Here is a 21,909-nt window from a genome sequence, read left to right on the forward strand (position 1 = left end):
ATAGGCATTACCAATATTTTTCCCCCTCTGATTTATCATGTAACTTGTGATTCTGCTTAGGGTAAAACACAATGATTTCAATAAAGGCATATATATAATAAAAACAATCAGCAATTTGAATTAGGGTAGAGATCAAATTTCCCCAAATTACATAATCTTTGTAGACATGGAATTTGAATTCATTTTCTAAAATGTAGGCTCAGATAGCTTCATCAGCTTCCTTACAAAAAGAAAATCTCTCAACTGCTGGCTTTCTGAGGTGGGAAGAGGAAATTTTTATCAAGAAAGAGTATGATGTACATATGCAACCATATGTATATATGCATGCTGTCAATGGGGTAATAAAAATAGGAGGAAGAGAGTGGAAAAAGAGATAAAAGCGTTGAGTAAGGAAGAGGAGTATACATAGGGAGATAGATAATACGGCCAAATAAAAAAGAGGAAGAGAGAGTGAGTTCAAGACCACGAAAGATGTCTAACAACATCCACAAAATTTAGAGATAATGAATGGAGCACCTGATCCAGGCTAAACAGTAAGTACACTTTAACCACTTAATAAGCCATGATTACCTATTACGTACATGGTACAGTACTAAAATCAAGGGGGTTACAATTTACTTGAGAAAACAAGATTAATTGCAAAAAGGTAATAAATATAGAAGTTTTAAAATAGAGTAATACACCAAAATAACTGCTCTCTTGTTAGGACAGAACAAGAACCATTATATTTAAATTCAAAGAGTCTGGAGTACTAAAAACTATGGAAAACATGAATAAGGTATTTGAAGAAAGAACTCAAAGAAAAAGCATTTTAAGTAGACAAGTCTAAAACTAAAACTACTTTTAAGTAGGCAGGTCTAAAAATAATAACCTTATCTCTTGGCTTTTTTTGAACATCAGTACCACTATTGGGCATTTTACAAACTTTTTTATAAGATGAGTAATTCAAAAGTCCAAGCTGGCTAGGCTGAGAAAGATCTTCCAGAACGAGCCTTTCAGACCTTGAGAGATTAGAGGCATAACCAGAATTTTCACGTGGGCTAACACTAGAAAAAAAAGAAAAAATACATTTTAGTTCTTAGGTACTTTAAGTATCCACTCTAAATTTCTATACATTAAATAAGAAAACAGAAAGAAAAGCACCTGAAATGTTGCTGAAAATCAGATTCCAGAAATGAACTTAAGGCATTTCAACTAAATTTTTAAATAAACCATAATTAGTTTTAAACTAGCAATCTATGTTTCTGGAGCCTCTATGCTAGGATTACTTAAGATTCAAAAAACAGCCATAATAATAAAAGATTAATTAAGCCTACACATATATTTTATACTCTGAGTCCTAATATATTCTTTAAATTTTATTTATTTATTTATTTATTTTTATTTTTGGCTGCGCTGGGTCTTCGTTGCTGCGCACAGGCTTTCTCTAGTTGTGGTGAGCGGGGGCTACTCTTCGTTGCAGTGCGTGGGCTTCTCATTGTGGTGGCTTCTCTTGTTGCGGAGCACAGGCTCTAGGCGTGCGGACTTCAGTAGTTGTGGCACACAGGCTCAGTAGTTGTGGCTTGTTGGCTCTAGAGCACAGGCTCAAAATTTGTGGTGCATGGGCTTAGTTACTCTACGGCATGTGGGATCTTCCCGGACCAGGGCCTGAACCCGTGTCTCCTGCATTGGCAGGCGAAGTCTTAACCACTGTGCCACCAGGGACTGAGTCCTAATATATTAAAGGTCTTAATATGTAAATGCTTCTCTAATAGTTCTTTTTCCTAAACTGAAAGTTATACTCAAATTATTTTTTTTTAATTATAGAACATTATTCTCTACTCTGGACACATCAGAAACACATCATATAATAATGATATTCACACATTTTACATTCATAAATTAAAGTCCTACTCAGAATTGTACATGTAATTTTACTCACTCACCTAGATAACTCTTCCCCTAATCTCTGCAAACTCCATTCTGTTATCTTCAGTTCATGTCTTAAGGAAGCAACATTTGCCAGCAAACTTTCTTCTTCATTGTCTTTATTATAGTAGTCTGAGGAACTAGACTCCATTTCCTAAAAAAAGAAATGAATTTCTTATACCTTGCCTGAAAGAATCTGTGGTGTCAGTCAAAATACTCTCACACTAAGTAAATTTTAACTCATTATTTTTCTATTTCAAATGTTGTGAAATCTTTCATGGTTAATTTAAAACAAAGCAAAATGAAACAAAACACCCAGCAACAATGAATTTCTCAGCGTGTTAAGCTATAATGGAAAGTTCAACAGAATTTCAGTGAATCAATTTTTCATTATAGCCAGGGACTAGTTATTAAAGTTCCCCTTTTCTAAGCATCTTTAATCTTCTAACAATTGTGTAGACTAAGTGTTTTTATTCCATGTTAAAGATGAAGAAACTAAGAATGAGACAAATAACTTGCTCAAGGTCACACAAACTGTAAATGGTGGAACCAATATTTGAACCTAGGTCATCAGGATCCAAAGATCTTTCAATTATGTCACACTGTAGTTTTCTTATTTATTATAGATTTTCAATATGAAGTGTTCAAACTTACATAATCATGTTACAGCTGTGAACATCTGACAAAACTGGTATCATTACAGTCATTCATATTTTCTTTTTTTTTTGGCTGCGTTGGGTCTTTGTTGCTGCATGGGCTTTCTCTAGTTGCAGCAAGCGGGGGCTACCCTTCATTGCGGTGCACAGGCTTCTCATTGCAGTGGCTTCTCTTGTAACAGAGCATGGGCTCTAGGCGCACGGGCTTTAGTAGTTGTGGCACATGGGCTCAGTAGTTGTGGCTCACGGGCTCAGTAGTTGTGGCACACAGGCTCAGTAGCTGTGGCACACGGGCTTAGCTGCTCCGTGGCATGTGGGATCTTCCCGGACCAGGGCTTGAACCCGTGTCCCCTGCATTGGCAGGCGGATTCTTAACCACTGCACCACCAGGGAAGGCCTCATATTTTCTTAAAGGTAATTTATTACCACAGAAAGCTTATCCCCATCTCCCATTCGCCATGGTTATAAAATTTAAAACCACACACTCACATTCACATCACAACCACAGAGATCAAAATGACATTTAGCAGGTTAACTCACAGAAGTATATGAAGAAAAGCTTTTGTCTCTTCAACTGATCGGTATCTCAAGGGTTGTGAAATTCTCTACTAAGTAGCTTTGCACATAAAAAATCATGATAAAGTACCGCCTTTTACTGTTAATTAATATACATAATTATCATGAATTAATAATACAATTAAGATGAAGGCTTTATAATCTTTACTACTCCTATACATCTTCTTGCATAATCTTAAAATTACATTCCTCTTTCAGATACTATTTACCTTTGTCATTGTAGCATCTCTTTCATCACCCTTCTAGAATTCTGACCACATCTCAAGCTCCTAAAGGTTAGGAGTCCTGTGTATTATATTCGGGACTATAAGGCACTTAGTGAAACTCAATATTTTCAGTGAATAAATGATTACTAAACTGCCCTTCCTTCCCCTCATCTAGCTAAAATAATATGACAAATTCATTCCACACTCAAAATTTCTCAGATGTAGGGAGGAAGATTAAAAAGAAAACTCTCACCTTATTGGAAGAAACTGGCAGGAAATTAAATGAGATGCTATGGAATCTTAGTAGAGAAAATGTTTCTATCCTCTTTCCTCTTTTGTTTCCACAAATTTGCTTCTGCTTAAATAAGAAGACTCTCCCAAACACAAGTCAATGGTTAAGGTCCCCATTCTGCTTTCTTTGCAACATCTCTAGTTCCCTACAGGATGGTGAAAGAAAAAAGGGTTACGAACATTTAGGCAAATTCTAAAATGCCATTCGACATTGTTTCGACTAAATCAGCTTTATGTCCAACATCTTCTGTATATTTTCATGTAAGAATTCTCTAACCCTTCTGAAGTATCAATGAAAACGTTTGCTATGCAAACATATTTTCATTTTCCTAGTAGGCCATTTATTATCTTTAAAAAAAGATTCCTGGGACTTCCCCGGCAGTCCAGTGATTAAGACTCTGCGTTTCCACTGCACGGGGCGCAGGATGGATACCTGTCAGCGATACCCGCCTGCCATGCGGTGCGGCCATTTATTTTAAATAAATAAATAAATAAATAAATAAAATAAAGATTCCTCCTCCCTTCAACTGACAGTAGTTATGAAGTCTAGCTTCATTGCCTGTACATACGTGGAAAAGCACATTCGGCTACAGACAGGCCCTGCCTTCTTTTGGCCCTAGTAACAATGCTTTTGTAGGTATACACACGCACACCCATCACACCGAAAAACAAGTGTTCATTATACTTCCTGTATGTAAAAAGATGGGCTGTAGTCGAAAAGTATTCCTCATTTTGGAAGGAGGTCATGGCTTTATATAGTATTGTCTTGTACCAAGAACGCTCAATTTGACAGAATTGGCCCTTCGTTCATCTGGAAGAAGTGGAGGAAAACATGACAGCTTCCTTTCCGATTTTTCGTCAACTAAAATACAACCCTGCAGAGCAGCGTGCGCAGCGAGGGCGAGGACCAGACGAAACGCATCCGAGCGTACCGACAGGGAAAGGAACAAAACTCCTTCAGGTAGGCGGGTTTCCACCCTCCAGGGGCAGTCGCTCACCACCGAAGTCATAGTTGTGAGAGAGACCCACCGACGACGGCGCACGCCGCGATCTCCGCTGCGTTCGGAAACTTCGGACCCTCTGCCGGACCCCAAGCGTGGAACCCCAGACACACCACGCAGGAAACTAGCGAACCCCAGCTGGCCCGAGGTCAAACCGCCGCGGGAGCCGTTGGGGACGCCCCGCCCCGCCGCAGCCCCGCCCCCCGCGAAGACTCTGCGTGAAGCGACGCCGGACGCGCGGGGCCTGTTGGGGATTGTGGTCTGCGAGCGCGTCCGAGCCTGCCCACCCGGAACTACATTTCCCACAATTACCGCCAAGACGCCCATTGGTGTGAGGGACGCCATGAGAAGCTGCGGCCGTCTGGGTATCGAGCGGGCGCGCTCACGCGGGGCCTGAGGGAGCCAAGACCCGGGAGGGTGTGGAAAAGGACTGCTGGCTCCGCCCTCAGTCCCTACCCTTTGTAGGCCGGCGTTTTCCCTTCTGAGAAACGCCCCTCCGCCCCGGCCTTCACCTGGAGTTTCTTCAGGCTCCAGGTTTCCCTGCCAACCACGAGGAGTCCAGGGAGGAAAAGCGGAGCATAGGCGCCTATAACCCACGCCTCCCACGCCTTTTCCAGCCCGAGATCGCCCAGGCAGGGATGGGCGACAAGATCTGGCTGTCCTTCCCGGTGGTCCTCTTGGCCTCTCAGCTGCTACCTGGGGCGGCCGGCTTCACGCCCTCCTTAGACAGCGACTTCACGTTCACTCTTCCGGCCGGCCAGAAGGAGTGTTTCTACCAGCCCATGCCCCTGAAGGCCTCGCTGGAGATCGAGTACCAAGTAAGTGCAGAGGTTGAGCCAGCCTCCTTCCTTTAGCCTAGCTGCACGTCGTCGCCCTCTCACCGGCTTAGAAACTTCTTGTGGACGACCGGGGTGCTGAAGAGGCGAGGGCTGCCCGGAAGAGGCCAGCTCCGCGCCAGCACGCGAGGCGAGGCTCTCCCCGGGGTTGGGGACCGAGAAGTTAGGCGGGACCTGGAATTGACTACCCCCACCCCTCCCCTTTCCTCCGGTCGGAAAGAGGCCAGCTCTGGTGATGTCGGTGGTTTTTCTCTTTGTTTCATAATTCACCTGTGTCTTTTCTAGCCAGTACCCGCTTCAATACTGGGAATTTCACAATACAGGCCTAATACACGTTCTCCTTAATCATTGGACGAGATGATGACACTTGGCGTTAATCACCCCCACCACCCTCACTCAATTCCGGTATTGTAAATCTGTACTGTCATTGCTTCAGTTAAGGATTTTTGAACTGTGACCATGTGATTATCACTAAATCCTATTTCGGAATATTTTGAAAGGGGCTATTGATGTGTTTAATGGTACATTTCCTTCTCAGCTATATACCCCTTATTTAAAAACCAAATAAGATCTAACTGTATATTAAAACTTTGTAATCTTTCGTTCAGCATTCTAAGCATTTCTCCCATATCATTGTTTTCTTTTTAGTACCTGCGTAATATTATAGGGAATTGCCTTAATTTATGTGGTCATTCTGGTAGAGGGTAATTTCTTAGAAGAAGTCTTGTAAGCTCCAATACAGCAAATTTCGATGTTTCTAAGTAGCACTGGGAAAAAAAAAAGATGCCTTGGTGTGGTTCATCTCTCAATTTTTTTACAAGTTACCTAATTTTTAATCAGATGTTAATTTTTTATAATTGATGTAGAGAATCTTTTTCAATAACAGGTACTGTCACATATAGAGCAAAATAAAGTTATTTAGAATTTTCCTCTGAAGGAACTTTAGAATTAGATTATTTATAGATGCATAGGATAAGCATAAAGAGTAAAGTATCTAAAGTCACACAGTTAATGAGCAACACTGAGGCAGGAGCTCAGCATTTCTTGATTTCCAGTCCAGTTCAAAAGTTCATTTACTGAAGTTACCATGTGCCAGTAATGGAGAAGTAGAGACAAGGACACGGGGGAAGGGACATACAACAGAAAGAACGCTTTTCAAGGATCTTAATATTTAAAGGTTACTGGCTCATAAACAACTAATTTCAATAAAGTATGGTTAGATGCTGTTGGAGGAGGGCTTCTTCTCTGGGGTATCAGAAAAGAATTCCTGGAGAAAATAAATTGGAATCTAGAAAGATGCTTAGGTGAAACAGGAATGCCAGGAAGAAGGGGCATTTCAGGAAAAGGATCAGAATGAATAGACAGTTCTGAAAATGCATAGTGTTAGTGTTCTAGCAGTGGGCAATATGTAATGGACGCTAGAAGTGCTGAGTTTTCGATGGACCTTTAAGACTATAAAGTCTAGGGTGGGAGTAGAAGAAAGAGGTTGGAGAGGTCAGGAGGCTGGATCGTGGATCATGAATCTTAGCTTGTGTGCCATGCTGAGTAGCTCTGACCTTTGTCTGTATAAGGGCCATTGAAGATTAAGTAGTGTGGTAACTGTCAAAAATGTTTTACAGTGTGGAAGATGGATTTAAAGAGGGCAAAATTAGAGGTAAGGAAACCAAATGGGGTTAGAGAAATAGTCTAGATAAGAAAACAATTTTTATTGTTCAAAATTCATCAGTATTTACTGAGGTATTAGGAAAGAAATCTATTTTAAACTACTGACCTCTTATGATTGAGAGCTCCAACTGTAGGAAAAAAATGCCTGGGCTGAAATCCTGACTCTGGCACTTACTACCTGTGTGATCTTGAGCAAGTTACTTAACCCCATACTTTTAAAATAGAGAAAATAATAGTAAGAGTTGATTTGAAATAATTAGTTAATAAGTGTTCATATACCATCCCTGACACATAGTAAATGTTCAATATATGTTAGTTTTTTTACGTTTACACTTCTAGAGTTATATAGGTGGTATGGCTTAGCTTTATACTTTGCATCTTTAATCACTCAAAGGGACTATTCCCCTAAAGCATTCTGCCTAAACAATTTGTTTTGATTGAGGAAAGAAGTAAAATCATTAAATGTCTGTAGTCCTAGACAATGTTAGAAGGGTTTAAAGGGTAGAGATCATCTTCAACCCTTTGTCTGCATTTTCCAACTCTGTGATTAACTTTCCAATAACTACAAGCTACTGGGTTTTGTCTTAGTTTTTAAAATGTCAGGGAACAGACTTTCTAGACATTGCTCTTGGCTTACTGTGACATATCGAAAAATTTTAACCGTTTCACACATTTTGGGTTTAAGAGGACACAATTAGGATAATTGACCAGCCCCACAATATATTAAGTTCTTGAAATTTTGAAGTGTCAATATATATATCTTATGAATAGAATAGATCATTCATTTAAATTTTTAAATCGTTGAGTGCTTAATTTGTGTAAGCTTTATGCTAGATACTACAGATACAATGGTGAGTAAAAATATAGTCCGTGCACTCATGCAGTCTAGTTAAGGGGATAGACATTAATCAAATTATTACACAAATAAGTGTGATATTAGAACTCTAATAAGTGCTATGAAGTGAAGTGCATAAGCTATGAGAGTGTTTAATAGAAGGACTTGATTTCACAGTGGGAATTGAGAGAAGACATCCCAGAAGAAGTGGAGTTCAGATCTGTAGAAGAATCAGGCTTACTAGGGATAAGGGGGTGGAACAAGGTGATGGATAAAAAGAACAGCATGTGGCAATCCAAGGCTTTGAGGAAGAAGACTGAAGAACACCTTTGAGGGACTGGAAGACTATGACAGAAAGGTGAAAGTGGGACTCGTCCATCATGATCCATTGAAGTCAATGGGAAGTTTAGTTTTAGATTTATGGTATTGTTTTATTTTATATTTTAGATAGATATTTTGTATATTTTAAAATTAGCTTCTGTATTTTTATTTATTTATTTATTTATTTTTGTGGTACGCGGGCCTCTCACTGTTGTGGCCTCTTCCATTGCGGAGCACAGGCTCCGGACGCCCAGGCTCAGCGGCCATGGCTCACGGGCCCAGCCGCTCCGCTGCACGTGGGATCTTCCCGGACCGGGGCACGAACCCGCGTCCCCTGCATCGGCAGGCGGACTCCTAACCACTGCGCCACCAGGGAAGCCCAGCTTCTGTATTTTTAAATACCATTTTTAATGATTTCATTAAGCCTGACAGTCACTACCAATAATATCTTTTGTTTTACTGAAGTCTTTGCTTAGTTTTGTCACATTACTTACTTTTTGATTTAATGATATGGTTTTTGGTTTTTGGAGGAGAACCTTGAGTAATTCTTTCAGAACGCTTTGAATCCTTGGATATCTGAAAATGGCTTTACCTTTTGCTTTCTCTTCAGTAAATATAATTTTTTTACTTGGAAAAATTGAAGACATGGCTCCCTTGTGTTTTTTTACATCTAGTGTATATATGCAAGAATGCTGATGCCATCCCAGTTCTTGTTATTTTGTAGTTCTCTACTACTACTCTTTGGAAGTTTCTAGGTTCTTTTTAAATCCTTTGGAAAAGTCACTAGGATTTTTGGATCTTTTTTCATTTATCCTGCTTCACATCTATTAGACTCTTGCAGTCTAAAGATTTTTATCTTTTGGAGCAGAACTTTTTATTCTCTTATTTGATAACTTCCTCTCCATTTCTCTTGGTTCTCTCTTTTTGAAATGCTTTATTAGGTGGGTATTTGAAATCTTTAGCTCTGTCCTTCATAAAGTTCTTACCATTTCCCTCATACTTTTCATCTATACTTTTTCACCTTGTTGTGAGAATTCCTTTGGCTCCTTTTAGTTCTCTGATTTTTAGTCTCCATCCATGCCCATTCTGCTGTCATTACATTCGCTAAAGCTTTATTTGGGCAATCACATTTTTGGTTTTTCTAAGAACTTTTTCATATCAGCATCTTCATTTTCTGTAGATTTTTACATTCTTGAATTTCTCTGAGGATGTATATTACATTTATCTGAGAAAACATATTTTTAAGACTGTTTACATTATTTTTTCAGAATTTGATCCTCTGAGAAAAACCAATAACATGAAAGAGAGGGCATCAGTTTCAACAAATATTTGGTGTCTCTCTAGTCTGTTTTGAGAATTTTGAGATTGATAGATATTGGTAGCTAGATGTATTCTTTGCTCAGTGGAATATCTTCCAGAAATTCCTTACTCTTCAAATCCTTTAACAGCTTTCCTAGATTTCCAGTGTTGTTATAGATTATTTATATCATTATGTTTTCTTCATTTCATTGGGATTTAAAGAAGAAAAAGAACTATGTATATTTAGCTAGCCATTTGAAACCAGTTCTGTTGATCAGTAAGTACAGCACAAGAATAGGTAATCTATCATTCCATTAAAGCCACCAAGAAAAATAAAATGGAGTTATACAAGAAAAAGAGTAGCCTCTGAAGGCAGATTGCTGAGTTCAAATTTTGACCATGCCAGTTATTTACCATATCACCTTAGGCAACCTTCTCTGCGTCTGTTTTCTGTGGGTTTTTTTTTTGGGGGGGGGGGTTGTTTTGTTTTTTTAGGCTAAAATGAAAATAATAGAACCTTCCTTTTAGAGTTGTTGTGAGGAGTAAATCCACATAAAGCACTTAAAACAATGTGTGGCATAAAATGTAATTGTTAGCTGCCATCATCATCATCATCATCATCATCATCATCATCGGGACATTTTGAGATTGTAAAGGAACAGGTACTTTCCTGTTTCCTGTACTTATTCTTTGGCCAATAAGTAAATGGCCTGCTTGGAATATATAGTTCATATTGGGAAATAATAGGTATTGCTTGAAAAAGTCAGTTGGAATCAGATCATAGAGGCCTTGAGTTCCAGGCTAAGAAGTAGCTAGTTATTATTTTATTGAGGAGGAAACAAACTCAGAAAAGTTACATAGCAAGCCCTAAATTGCCCAAGGAAAAGGGTATACCAATTGAACTACCTTCTGTGTTTCTACTCTACAGGGCATCTGTTTTAAGAAGATTATTTCAGTAATACCCGTAAGACCTAAACTTAAGTGATGGCAACAGGAATTACCAAGAAAGGGACAAGTTCCAAAAATGAATGGAATTGAACCAAATGGTCTTTCTGCTCCTTTTTAGCCCTAACATGAGTCTTTTCACTTTCTTACCCCTCTAGGTTTAGAAATGAAATCTTTTCATCATATGATCTACTTAATATAGCTTTTTATTTTTAGAATTTGTAAAATGTGCTCTTCTCTTCTATGCCTTCCTACAGGTTTTAGATGGAGCAGGATTAGATATTGATTTCCATCTTGCCTCTCCAAAAGGAAGAACCTTAGTTTTTGAACAAAGAAAATCAGATGGAGTTCACACGTAAGTAATCTCTTAGTTGGGTTCCTTGATCTGAATACCAGTGGGCACAGGAAAATTAGCACGTTTGATACTAAACGTTAGCATTAAATGATTCCATATGAACATTTTAAACAGTCCTTGTTAGTGATCTATCTTAAACTAAAATGTCATCCATTAATCTCATCTTTCTGTTTAGGCATTTTCTTTTGATCTTGACTAAGTTTTTTTTTTTGCTTTGGTTAATGAGTATACCATAGGTACTGCATTCAATCTATTGTGGCATTTTAAACCTGCCCTTCTGGCTAGCACAGGCTTTTTCTATTTTAACTATAAGTTACTGTTCCAAGTATATATCTTAAAGTTTCTTGAACTACTGGCTATATCATTTTTGCCCATTGTTTTCTTAAAACAACAGTACAGTAATACATCTTTGTGTTTGTGTAAATTTTTATTTTACTCGAACCTCATTCTTTTTAGATAATTAGAAGATCTGAAAGTAAAAGATCTGACCATAGGAAACCATATAGAAATAAAATACTTTTTATAACTCTGAGTTTAGAGTTTGATAAAAGCCCATATATTGTATCTCTTATATCTCATTTCTTTTTTCATATCTCACTGGTGTTTCCTTATTTCATTATATTATTTTACTGCAGCACTTTGTTTACTCAGTATTGTTATCGTGTTTAAACTGTGAGTATATAGGAATAAGATCAAATATAGAATGTTTAATATTTGCCATAAACTAGACTTTGTATTTTAGATGCTTCTAAATTAATCATTCCAACCCACTGTGAGAGATAGATTCTTTGATTCCCCAATTCCCATTTTACAGACAAGGAGGCTCAGGGAAATTAAGTAAGTCTGCAGGGATACACATTTATTAAGAGGAGGAGGCAGGATGAACCCAAATTCTTGCTTTCTACCATACAATGCTTAGAACATCTCTGGCACATAGCACTATGTAAGTACTAGCTATTTATAATCATTGGCCTTTGTTAACCAAAGTACCTGCCATGTAATTGATACTCAGTAAATACTGAATACATGTATGAGTGAACAAGGTGGGGAAAATGTTTCAACCATAATTTTTTAAGTGCTTTTGAAAATGGTCTTACCTATACAGAGGTCTAAAAAAAATTTGCATAAACTATTGATAAATAAAATCAGAAGTGGTAATTTAAAAAGTCAGTTAAGATTGATATACCAGAATTAACTATGCTTTCTCTTTGATAGGTGTATGAACAAGAACTAAAAATGTAGTTCACTTTTAAATTTCAGAATATAGAAAATGTATAGAATTTCTGTCAGTTTTCATTTCTCTCCAATTTTCTGCTTTCATTTAGAGATAAACTAAAATTAACTGTTAGGGGAAAAAAGGTATCTTATTGCTTTCTTGCATAGAATTACCTCTCATTAAACCATTGGGAGAAAAGAAAGAGTTTATAAGAGTTCACATTTATTGAGTTCTTTTGATGTGCCAGGTCACAGTTCTAATATGCACTTTACATGTATTAATTTTTTTTTTATTCTTCCTTCCCCACAGTCCTATGAGGTACATGATATTATTATCATCTTACCAATGAAGAAATTGAGGCATAGAGCAGTTAAGTACGTTGCTGAAGGTTACACAGCTAATGAACAGCAAAGCCAGGATTTAAGACCAGTCAGTCCAATTCACTCCTAATCACTACACCAGATTTACAAATCTACTTTCTAAAAATTAGATTTAAACAAAAATTTATCTTTAGCTATATTAACTTTTTAAAGGCAACTAAAATCTCAGTTATACCACCAAAACAGTTTTTTTCTTAAATTAAATCTTTAAAACAAATGCTATCCTTCCAGAAGTCAGGGTTAGTAAAAATGTCTCCAGACAGAGCCTTAAACTGCTTAATACCTATTTGTCCAGTACTGTCATATATAAAAGCATTTTTCTAGACCACTGAGTTAATATTACCTTAACTCATACCATAACTTATAAATTTTGGACTACTTATGCTAATTCTTTTTCTACTTGAAAGGAAAATTTACTCTATATGCTTTTATTTGGATAATATTTTATATCGTTTGTAGTAATAATATTCCTTTATACTAAAGGTAGTCAACACAAATTTAGAAATTAATTTAGGAATGACTATAAAGTAATAAACATCTTTTTTTTGTATACACATGTTGAAGCTCATACATCTGAGTCAGTGCTTCTCAATTTTTTTTCATTTTTACCCCTGTCCCCATACAACCTTTTTTAGGCATTTTTTTCCTCATCATCCGCCATGAAATTTTAATACCGAAGATATACTACATGCCCCCTTTTTTTTTTTAACTCTATGTATATCTGTGCTTTATATATAAAAAGAATAGGTACAAAGCTTACCCTTTTTATCCAATTCAGGGTTAAGAATGACTAAATAAAGTTGGGTTAAATAAAATTAAGACTAAACAAAATTAAAAGTTAGATTAAAAAGTTATTAACATTAAATTTAACTTTATATTTTCTGAATAACTTTTAATATAATTTATCATACATTGTGTCCACTACACATGCAAATTAGCAGTTTATATACATAATAGCAATGTAATTAAAATTTTTAAAATCATTCCAAATATTTTTCAAGAAAAGTAGAATGATTAAAAAAATTACATTAACTTCTTAAAAAGTACTTTTAGTGACCTTAACTTTTAACTTTTGTTTGATGTGGGAAAATAACTGTAGCTACTCAGTGGTCATTCAGATATTATTGACTTTTTTCCCCAGTGTTTGGCATAATTGATGATGGGTTGAATAACCTTTGTAAAATTAAATAATAAAATATAAACTAGTTTTATTCAAATCTTCCCCCAAAAATGCAAAGATTAAGAGATAAAATGTATGAAAGCATTGTGTAAATTATGAAGGAATATACAAGTGTTGACTATTTTTATTTATAGTATATATGCTAAAATCCAATCACATCGCTCATTAGTTATCTCTTATGCTTAAACAAAAACAGTAAGTCACAAATAGGGGGAAGAAAAACAAGATTGGCTTTGAAGATGAAGATCACACAAGGCTATAGAAAATAATGCAAGGCACCTCAAAAATTGAAGATCAAACATACACATCCACAAGGGAGCGACCGGTATCATTAGGCATGTGTAGGCCACCTCTTGCCCTGTGACTTCTAGATCAAGCAATCAACCAATCAAACGTCCTCCAATCACAGCTATTTGCTAGCATTTTGTAGCAGTGTTCCTGGACACATTGTGTGTGTCTTCCATGAGCTCATGCTGCTTGTGATATGCCCAAGACAACCCCATGAGAGAAAATTAAATACTAAGGAATAAGATGTTGTCATAGGATTTAGCTTTGGAGGGCCACAATACTATTACAGCTTTTTTTTTTTTTTGCCCATCTTGAACCAGTTTTCACCCCTAGGGGGCAGTATCCCCTCATCGAGAATGCATAGTCTAAGTGAATAGTCACATTTGGTGGTTATACGCTTACTGTATCAGTGATGCCATTCATCAGAATACACTGGAAAGTTTTCCTCAGGAAGTGCCCCACATCTAGGTCATATTACATAATGGTCACAACATTTTATTTTTTTTTGTTGCTTTTAATATTGTTCCCCCTGTATCCATACCAGTGTTTGCTTCAGGCTCCTTTCAAAAGTTAAATGAATCCTCAAAAGACAAAGGTTTGTCATGATTGAGGAGACTGCAAAGAATACAGACAGGCTCTGAGCAGTACTGTAGAAAGATCAATTAACTTGAGAGTCAGATATCCAAGCTTCATGTATGCCTATAACAGGCTGTGTGATCATGGGCAAGTATCTTAATCTATGTGAACCTTTTACTCACCTTGAAAAGGTCGATTATGCCTACTTTCAAATATGATGATAAGGATTAAAAGAAATAAAATGTGTCAAAGCATTATGTAAATTATGAAGAGGTATACAAGTATTGGCTATTTTTATTTATCGTATATATGCTAAAATCAAATCACATTGCTGAGTAGTTATCTCTTATGCTTAAACACAACAGTTAAGTCAGAAATAAGGGGAAAAAAAGGATGGAGATTGGCTTAAAAGATGAGACTCACATGTTGTTCAGAAGGTTGTAGTAAATAATATAAGCTGCCCCCAAATTTAAGCGACCTAGCATATTGGAGATAAGCAAAGTTCAAAATCATTTAGACCAACCTTCGTGAATAGTTACAACGAAAACTAAAACACAGGTTGAACTTTGTTTTTTGTGGCCAGCAGTAGTAAATGTCATTAGCCTGTGCAATATTTTGTTTGTTAAAGTTTCTCTCCACAAAAATATTATTAGAAAGCTATTTTGCTAAATTAACTCGGCCCAGGTCAATTATCCTGAATGTGAAGACAAGATCATAAGTTGTTATGAGTGGCACTTATTCAGTAAAGGTAGTGCCACTGCGAGTAAAACTCTGGTTCTTGGACACTGAACTCATCCCTAATTTTTGTAAACTATTACAAAGATGTACTTAATCCAAAGGGGCCTAGAAGAAAGCATTTAGGACAGCCCATCACTGCTTTTGAAAACAAAGCAAAACTCACTTTACAGATTAATCTCAAAGGGGAGGTTTGTAGTGATATTTCCATATGAATTGAACTCATTATAGATTACTTTTAATAATGTATAAATATTAAGGTTCATTGTGAGGTATCATGTATCTAGGTTTTTAATCCTGTTTTCTTCCAAAAGTTAGGTCAAGCTCATTTGCCCAATTTACTGAGTAAATGCCAAGCACATCTAAGTTGCAAGTACTTGAATATATATTTCCAGATTGCTGGTTTCCCAAGAAATTTTAAATTGTCTTTCAATACTAAGGAAGTCTTTCCATCAGTAACCTGTCCAATTATTATAAACCATGTTATTCCTTCTCTTTTACAGTAGTTTTTCCTTTGATCCCAGATTGAAGTACAGATAACTGAAGACATGTCCTCTTTTTCATACAGGATAGAGACTGAAGGCGGTGACTACATGTTCTGCTTTGATAATACATTCAGCACCATTTCTGAGAAGGTGATTTTCTTTGAATTAATCCTGGATAATATGGGAGAACAGGAGCAAGAACAAGAGGACTGGAAGAAATACATTACTGGCACAGATATGTTGGATATGAAACTGGAAGACATTCTGGTCAGTATGGTTTAATAAAATAATAAAAATTACTAACATCTAGAGACCTTAGTATGCGATAGGCACTGAGCTAGGCATTTTATTTGCATTATCTCACCTAATGCTTGCTTAATTCTATGAGGATTATTATCTCCATCTTTCCAATGAGGAAAATTATGGATTAGGGATATTTTGTAACGTCTCTGTCACAGAACCAGAGAGAGAGAGAACTAGAATTTGGATACAGACTCTTAACTGCAGAACTCCCTTAGAATGTTCACAAACAGAAGACTGTAATAATGATCTGCAGAACACTTGCACATATAATAAAACTGAGTAATTTGTAAACACTTAAGATGTACAGGCATTTTTTCCCACACCATAGTTTTTATAATATGAAATTTGATATTACTTAATTTGGGGAACACTGTTAACATTACTTAGCAGAAACTAGCACTACACTTAGGAGTAAAAGCTTTTAGATTATGGCTTCTTGGCTTGAATTGCTTTATGCGCTATTTATCATAAACATGCATAATGAAACGTGCATGTATAAGAACCTACTTGCTAATAATAGTACTGCCAGTGATGGGGAGAAAGATTATTACCCTTCGGCCATAGCTAGATGTAATACAATGATAGAATTCTCAGTGATATTTATAAATAGTGTATATACCTGTGTTATAGAACTTTCTACTGGAGAAATAATGTGATTATTCCATGTTTGAAACTATATAACCTCTAATACTCTTATAACCTGAACTTTTTTTTAATAATATATTTTGATCACTTTGAGGTTTCTTAGGAAAGCAACTATCAAATTATGAGACATACTGTAGATCAGTTAGCTTAAGAAGTCAGAAAATTAAATGATCATATCATATGTGTAATTCCTTAGTGACTGAGCTCTCTGAGCCTTGGTTTCCTATTATCCTCAGGGATAATACCTCGAGTTGTTGTGAGGATGAAATGTGATATGGCATGTATATAAATGCTTTAAACAGAGTCTGGCACACAATAAATACTAGTTTTCTTACCTTCTCCATTGGTGTCACTGTGAATACAAACAAAGGATTAAGCTTAATTGGCATGAATTTTTACCATGAAAATTTTTGATCTCATCATTTCATATGTATACTAAACTTAGTTGAATTTTAGAACTAGAAGAAGACTTAGTTATCATTAGTCCAGCTCCAAACTCCCTTTCCCCTTTCATTCCATTTTATAAGTAAGGAACTGGCTTAAAATGGAAATGATGTATCCATAGTTTCACGACTAGTCCAGTCTTCTTCCCACTCATTTTTTAAATCTCAATCATATTAATATATTCTCCCATTTTAAATTTATATTGCCAACAAGAGCAAACTAGAAGTAGTTGTAAATTTTGTTAGTACTTCACTGCATTCTCAAGAGATTGACTTCATTCACAATTAAACAAAATGACCAGAAAGTTCAGATTTAAATATGGCTTAAAATACTTGGTCTTTTTTGAAAAAAAATAAAATGTCTTTCAGGAGATTTTTCGTTTACTCCCCCCACCCCAAAATTTTTATCACAACAGCAAACTTGAATAAATAATTTTATACTTGACTATCATCATCATGATATTGAAAAGAACTATGGATGGTCTTTTTATTTGGGGATCTGAATCCCATATTTTTCTGGAAAATATACCATTGCTTTACAAATGTGCCCATATGATAACTATTATATTTTGTAGTTTTGTAGGTTTAGCAGAGCAGTCTGCAATTTTGAGTATTTTTTTGCATTTAAATGAGGATTTTAAGCAAGGTGACTATCCAGGAAAATCTGTTCCTAGTATTTTCTTATTTTTGCCATCAATACTTTTTGAATTTCGAATCTCAACTTTACTTTATATTCATGTAAACCTTTTATAGTTTTTAAATCACTTCTCACCAGGACCCTACTATAAAAATAGTTTTTTCAGAAGATGTGCAACTTAGAATGCATCTTGATAAGCTTGTTTTATGAATGAGATCTTGGAACATTTTTGTATTAAAAACAGATTATATTTTTTATGGTTGTTAGGGCTAAGAAGATAATGTATATAAAATTACTGGCACTATAGCACTCAAATGTATTTTCACATTATTTTCAATTCACAGTAGCTTTGTTCATTTTTAAAATAACTAATTATAGACAATAATTTAAATACATCATGAGAACTATTACATAAGCTTTATATAATGAAGATCTTTAGGTAATCTAAGTAGTACCCACCCCTTAATTAAAATTGTGTTTGGATATTAAACTAGTAAGAGTACTGTGAAGCACATTTTTAAATTAACTTAAAATTACTGAGCATTCTTTTACAATAAATTTTTTTTTTTATCTCCAGGAGTCCATCAACAGTATCAAGTCCAGACTAAGCAAAAGTGGTCATATCCAAACTCTGCTTAGAGCATTTGAAGCTCGTGATCGAAACATACAAGAAAGCAACTTTGATAGAGTAAATTTCTGGTCTATGGTTAATTTAGTAGTAATGGTGGTAGTGTCAGCCATTCAAGTATATATGCTTAAGAGTCTATTTGAAGATAAGAGGAAAAGTAGAACTTAAAACTCCAAAGTAGAGTACTTAACATTCAAAAAAAGGGGCAGAAAAATACAATCAACTGTTACAGTCAAGACCATTAATAGTTGTTTGCAAAACGTTTTCAGGCATTACCATAGTGTGAAATAAATATTAATTTTAACGTGAAAGGAAAGGCTTCACTTTCATCTGTGCAAGTAATCTTATTGTTCCAGTTGTACTTAAGTGTATAACAAGTATCTTGCAGGTATAAATGAATGAAGCCATATTAATAACAGCAGTTTCCTACGTTTGAAAAAATTTTGCAAATGTCATAGGTGATTTAAATAAATGAACTTGGGGCCTAAATGTAACACTGAACTATGTTTTTAAAAGATTGTTACCCAGAAGTTTCTTTGTAAATGTGGCAATTACAAATTAACTGTAGAAGTTTTTCAATATATTAAGTTATAAATCATCTGAGAATTACCTAATCATGGATATCTTTAGAAGACAAAGACTCAACTTTTCTCTTTTTACATATGTATCTCCTAAATGTAAATAGAAGCATAGCTGTGAAAAACAGATATGTGGGATTTTTATAACCAAATATATTTCATTTTAATAGCAAATAGTTTTATATACCTAGCTTACATTCCCAAAAGCTGACATTTTGAATAATTCTTAAAAATGCTAAGTCATACTTATTAAAATTAGGACAGATTTTCTCTTTGAAGAATAGAGATTGCTCCCAGTCTCTATAGGAATACATTCTGTCTAATCCTTAACCAAAATATAGATTTTAAAATTAAATGTGAGGGAAAATCATTTTATTTTTATATTATCAACAGTGTTATGTTAGTTTTAATGTGTTTACTGACTTGGATAATACATTAATACCAGCAGTTGTGAAGGAAATATTGCTAAAAGGATCTGGACCTAATGTAAGTAAATATCACTTTTGTGTTCTCAAAATCAGTAAGATAAGAATAAACTCAATATAAAAGAATTTAGAGAATATCCTATCAAAATAAAGTTCACTTAAACTATAAATAAAGTATTTGGAATCTGATTGGCTCATAATGACTCAATCCTAATATAAATTATGAGATTAATTTCCAGTTAACTGGAAGAAACTGGGTTTTATTTTTTTACAATTGTTTTATTCTGTTTTGAATTATCATTTATAAGTATTCAGGCACATTTTACAAAACATAAGCCCTACTGGGTATAAATTTTATTTTTATTACAACTTTATTACAACTTTCATAAAGTGACCTTTCTGATCACTTTATTTGACATTCAGATAAGGATTGGAAACCCACAGAAGTTTAAACACTCAATATGTGAATAACCCTATAGTCTCTGCCATCCTGTCTTACTCAAGTACTAATAATTTAATGAATTAAATAGAATTTTTAGGTTATACCCATTTGTAATATTGTTCAAGTTAGAAACAATCAACTTATAAACTTGAGTGTAGAACAACCTCTGTGGGTTAGTACTGTTGGAATTCTTAATAAGCAATAATGATATCCAGAGAGAATGCTTTCATCTATAATTTACACTCAAGAGTGGTACAAAAAGAGATATTTCCCTCCTTCTTATATATTTCCCTCTATTCTTCTTCAGAAAAGAAGTTTAGATTTCCCAACTCTGAAGCTTTTTAAAAATGAGATAAGGTATTATTACCTTAATTGGTCAAGAAAATGCTCCTAAGTGTCCAGGAGTAGCCCCTATAACACATGCAAAACAAGGGCCAATAAGATTTTTGCCTATGAAGAGCCCTCCTTTTTCCCCTTCTGATACACTCATAATAAGAAGCAAACTTAAAGTACTATAGCTAATAAAACAGTACAGATATAAACTACTGCATCTTTTCTATAAAACTGTGATTAAGAATTCTACCTCTTACGTATAGCTGGTTACTGTACTGTACTGATTCTTTACCTAACAATAAATTTGGTACATCACCTTCTACATATGATTTGTGTCACTGATTTTAAACCATTGATTCAGTAACTTACTGTATAATAATGGCCTTATTTAGAAAACAAAGAATTTAAGAATATTGAGGACAATTTTATTTTTATAGACAAAGTGAAAAGAAGAGATTATTTAAGAAGCATGTTACCTGTATTAACCAAAAAGTAAAATCTGTAAGCACATTTGTACTAAATTCTTTAATATTTCTAAAGGAATACTGTTTATCTGCCTCATATGGTTTTTTTAATGTCAGTATTGTTTTGACATTAAAATTATGCTAAAACTGAGTAAGCTATTTATCACTTAACAGCTTATTTTGTCTTCAGTTTTTAATCATATAAACTTTTAAAATACTACAATATTTAACTGAGGCCTAGAGTTTCACTATGATTTGCATTTGGATCATTAATGATTGCTATTCTTTCATGTGAATGTCAAGATATAGAGGATAAGTGGTTGAAATAGCACTGAAATAAATGATAAACTGAAATGTAATTTTATGCTATGTATGTTTATCCTTCTTAAGTATTATTATGTCCTAAAATTGACAATAATTGAGTACCTATAATTCTGTGCCTTCCCAAAGAAAATTCTTTATCTGAAATTTTCAAAGATATTGGTTCAGCATGTAATGGTTTTTCAGTTGAAGTGTAATAATGCACAGTGTTGCTCAAATTGCTTTATAATTATGAACAGACACAGCCATATTAAATAAGCATTGAATACTGTGCTGAGTATATATAATAAAAATTACAATCAAAGAATGTCTTATTTATCTACCATTCATTGTAAATGCTGTCTAATCCTTAAAGCCTTCATTGATTTCATCTTAACCAAGTGTGCTCTCCCCTCCATTTGAAAACCCCTACGTCTCTGCACTTTTTATTGTGTATCATCTACCCTGCATTAGACTTCTGTTTATATATGTACTTATTCTTCTGTTGCCCAAACATGCATTGTAACTAAAAGGTGCTCAAAATACAGCGGCAAAGATCATCAGTTCTGAAAGTCTGGGATGCTAAATAAGCTAAATAAGCTTGTTCCAGTCTTCTACCCCACTGAAGAAATTGATTGTTTAGGACTGGAATTTGGCTCCAGAATCTTAATTTTTCACCCACGCAATTTGGGATTCTGGTGTCCACATTATCCTTGGACCATTTGCTAACTGGGTGAACTTGGGAAATCAAAACTCCTTTGAACCTATTTCATTTGTATAGGTATTTTAAGTAACATCTTAAAACTCAGTTAAAAGAGCATTAAGAGAGTCTAGTGCTTGGTGAAGGTTGGTATATTATTGGTGATTTCCTTCATACCATTTAGACAAGCCACTCTTCCCCCACAAGCTGGTAGAATTCCTTAGGCACCTTCCTGGTTCTGCACGCCCATCACTTTC

General features: G+C 35.2%; 2 protein-coding genes across 10 annotated transcripts in view; one reads left to right on the forward strand and one right to left on the reverse strand.

Annotated features, from left to right (window-relative positions):
• The window catches only part of CCDC18 (coiled-coil domain containing 18), a 165,163-nt gene extending 160,390 nt beyond the window's left edge, over positions 1-4,773 (reverse strand). For 5 of the 7 annotated variants that reach the window (XM_089919450.1, XM_089919464.1, XM_089919460.1 and 2 more), the window contains exons 1-3: positions 3,600-4,773; positions 1,926-2,062; positions 872-1,046 (exon numbers count right to left, since the gene is read on the reverse strand). In XM_089919450.1, coding sequence (XP_089775576.1) covers positions 872-1,046; positions 1,926-2,059 — 309 coding nt within the window. In that variant the 5' untranslated portion in view covers positions 2,060-2,062; positions 3,600-4,773. The remainder of the gene's footprint in view (positions 1-871; positions 1,047-1,925; positions 2,063-3,599) is intronic. The other 2 variants (XM_089919455.1, XM_089919445.1) reach the window with 2 other exon arrangements.
• Positions 4,774-5,002: 229 nt separating this feature from the next.
• Positions 5,003-21,296, forward strand: TMED5 (transmembrane p24 trafficking protein 5). Of its 3 annotated transcripts, none has more exons than XM_022553285.3 (5): positions 5,003-5,456; positions 10,797-10,894; positions 15,838-16,021; positions 17,921-17,973; positions 18,358-18,529. In XM_022553285.3, the coding sequence occupies exons 1-5, from the start codon at positions 5,277-5,279 to the stop codon at positions 18,419-18,421; spliced, it is 579 nt and encodes a 192-aa protein (XP_022408993.1). In that variant the 5' UTR covers positions 5,003-5,276; the 3' UTR covers positions 18,422-18,529. The 3 variants fall into 3 exon arrangements, with proteins under 3 accessions (XP_022408993.1, XP_022408992.1, XP_089775662.1); XM_089919536.1 differs by lacking the exon at positions 17,921-17,973 and adding an exon at positions 5,760-5,879 and having other exon boundaries at positions 5,342-5,456; positions 18,360-21,296; XM_022553284.3 differs by lacking the exon at positions 17,921-17,973 and having other exon boundaries at positions 5,011-5,456; positions 18,360-21,296.
• The last annotated feature ends 613 nt before the right edge of the window (positions 21,297-21,909 follow it).

The sequence above is a fragment of the Delphinapterus leucas genome, chromosome 1 (genome assembly GCF_059928025.1).
Source record: "Delphinapterus leucas isolate spDelLeu-1000000601 "Yukka" chromosome 1, BTC_Dleu_Yukka2, whole genome shotgun sequence".
Taxonomy (NCBI): domain Eukaryota; kingdom Metazoa; phylum Chordata; class Mammalia; order Artiodactyla; family Monodontidae; genus Delphinapterus; species Delphinapterus leucas.

Excerpts from the sequence above, each read along its gene's own strand:
- TMED5 (XM_022553284.3), top strand. The coding sequence starts at position 5,277 with ATGGGCGACAAGATCTGGCTGTCCTTCCCGGTGGTCCTCTTGGCCTCT. Across the intron at positions 5,457-10,796 it reads CGCTGGAGATCGAGTACCAA|GTTTTAGATGGAGCAGGATT; the intron begins GTAAGTGCAGAG and ends GCCTTCCTACAG. Across the intron at positions 10,895-15,837 it reads AAATCAGATGGAGTTCACAC|GATAGAGACTGAAGGCGGTG; the intron begins GTAAGTAATCTC and ends TTTTTCATACAG.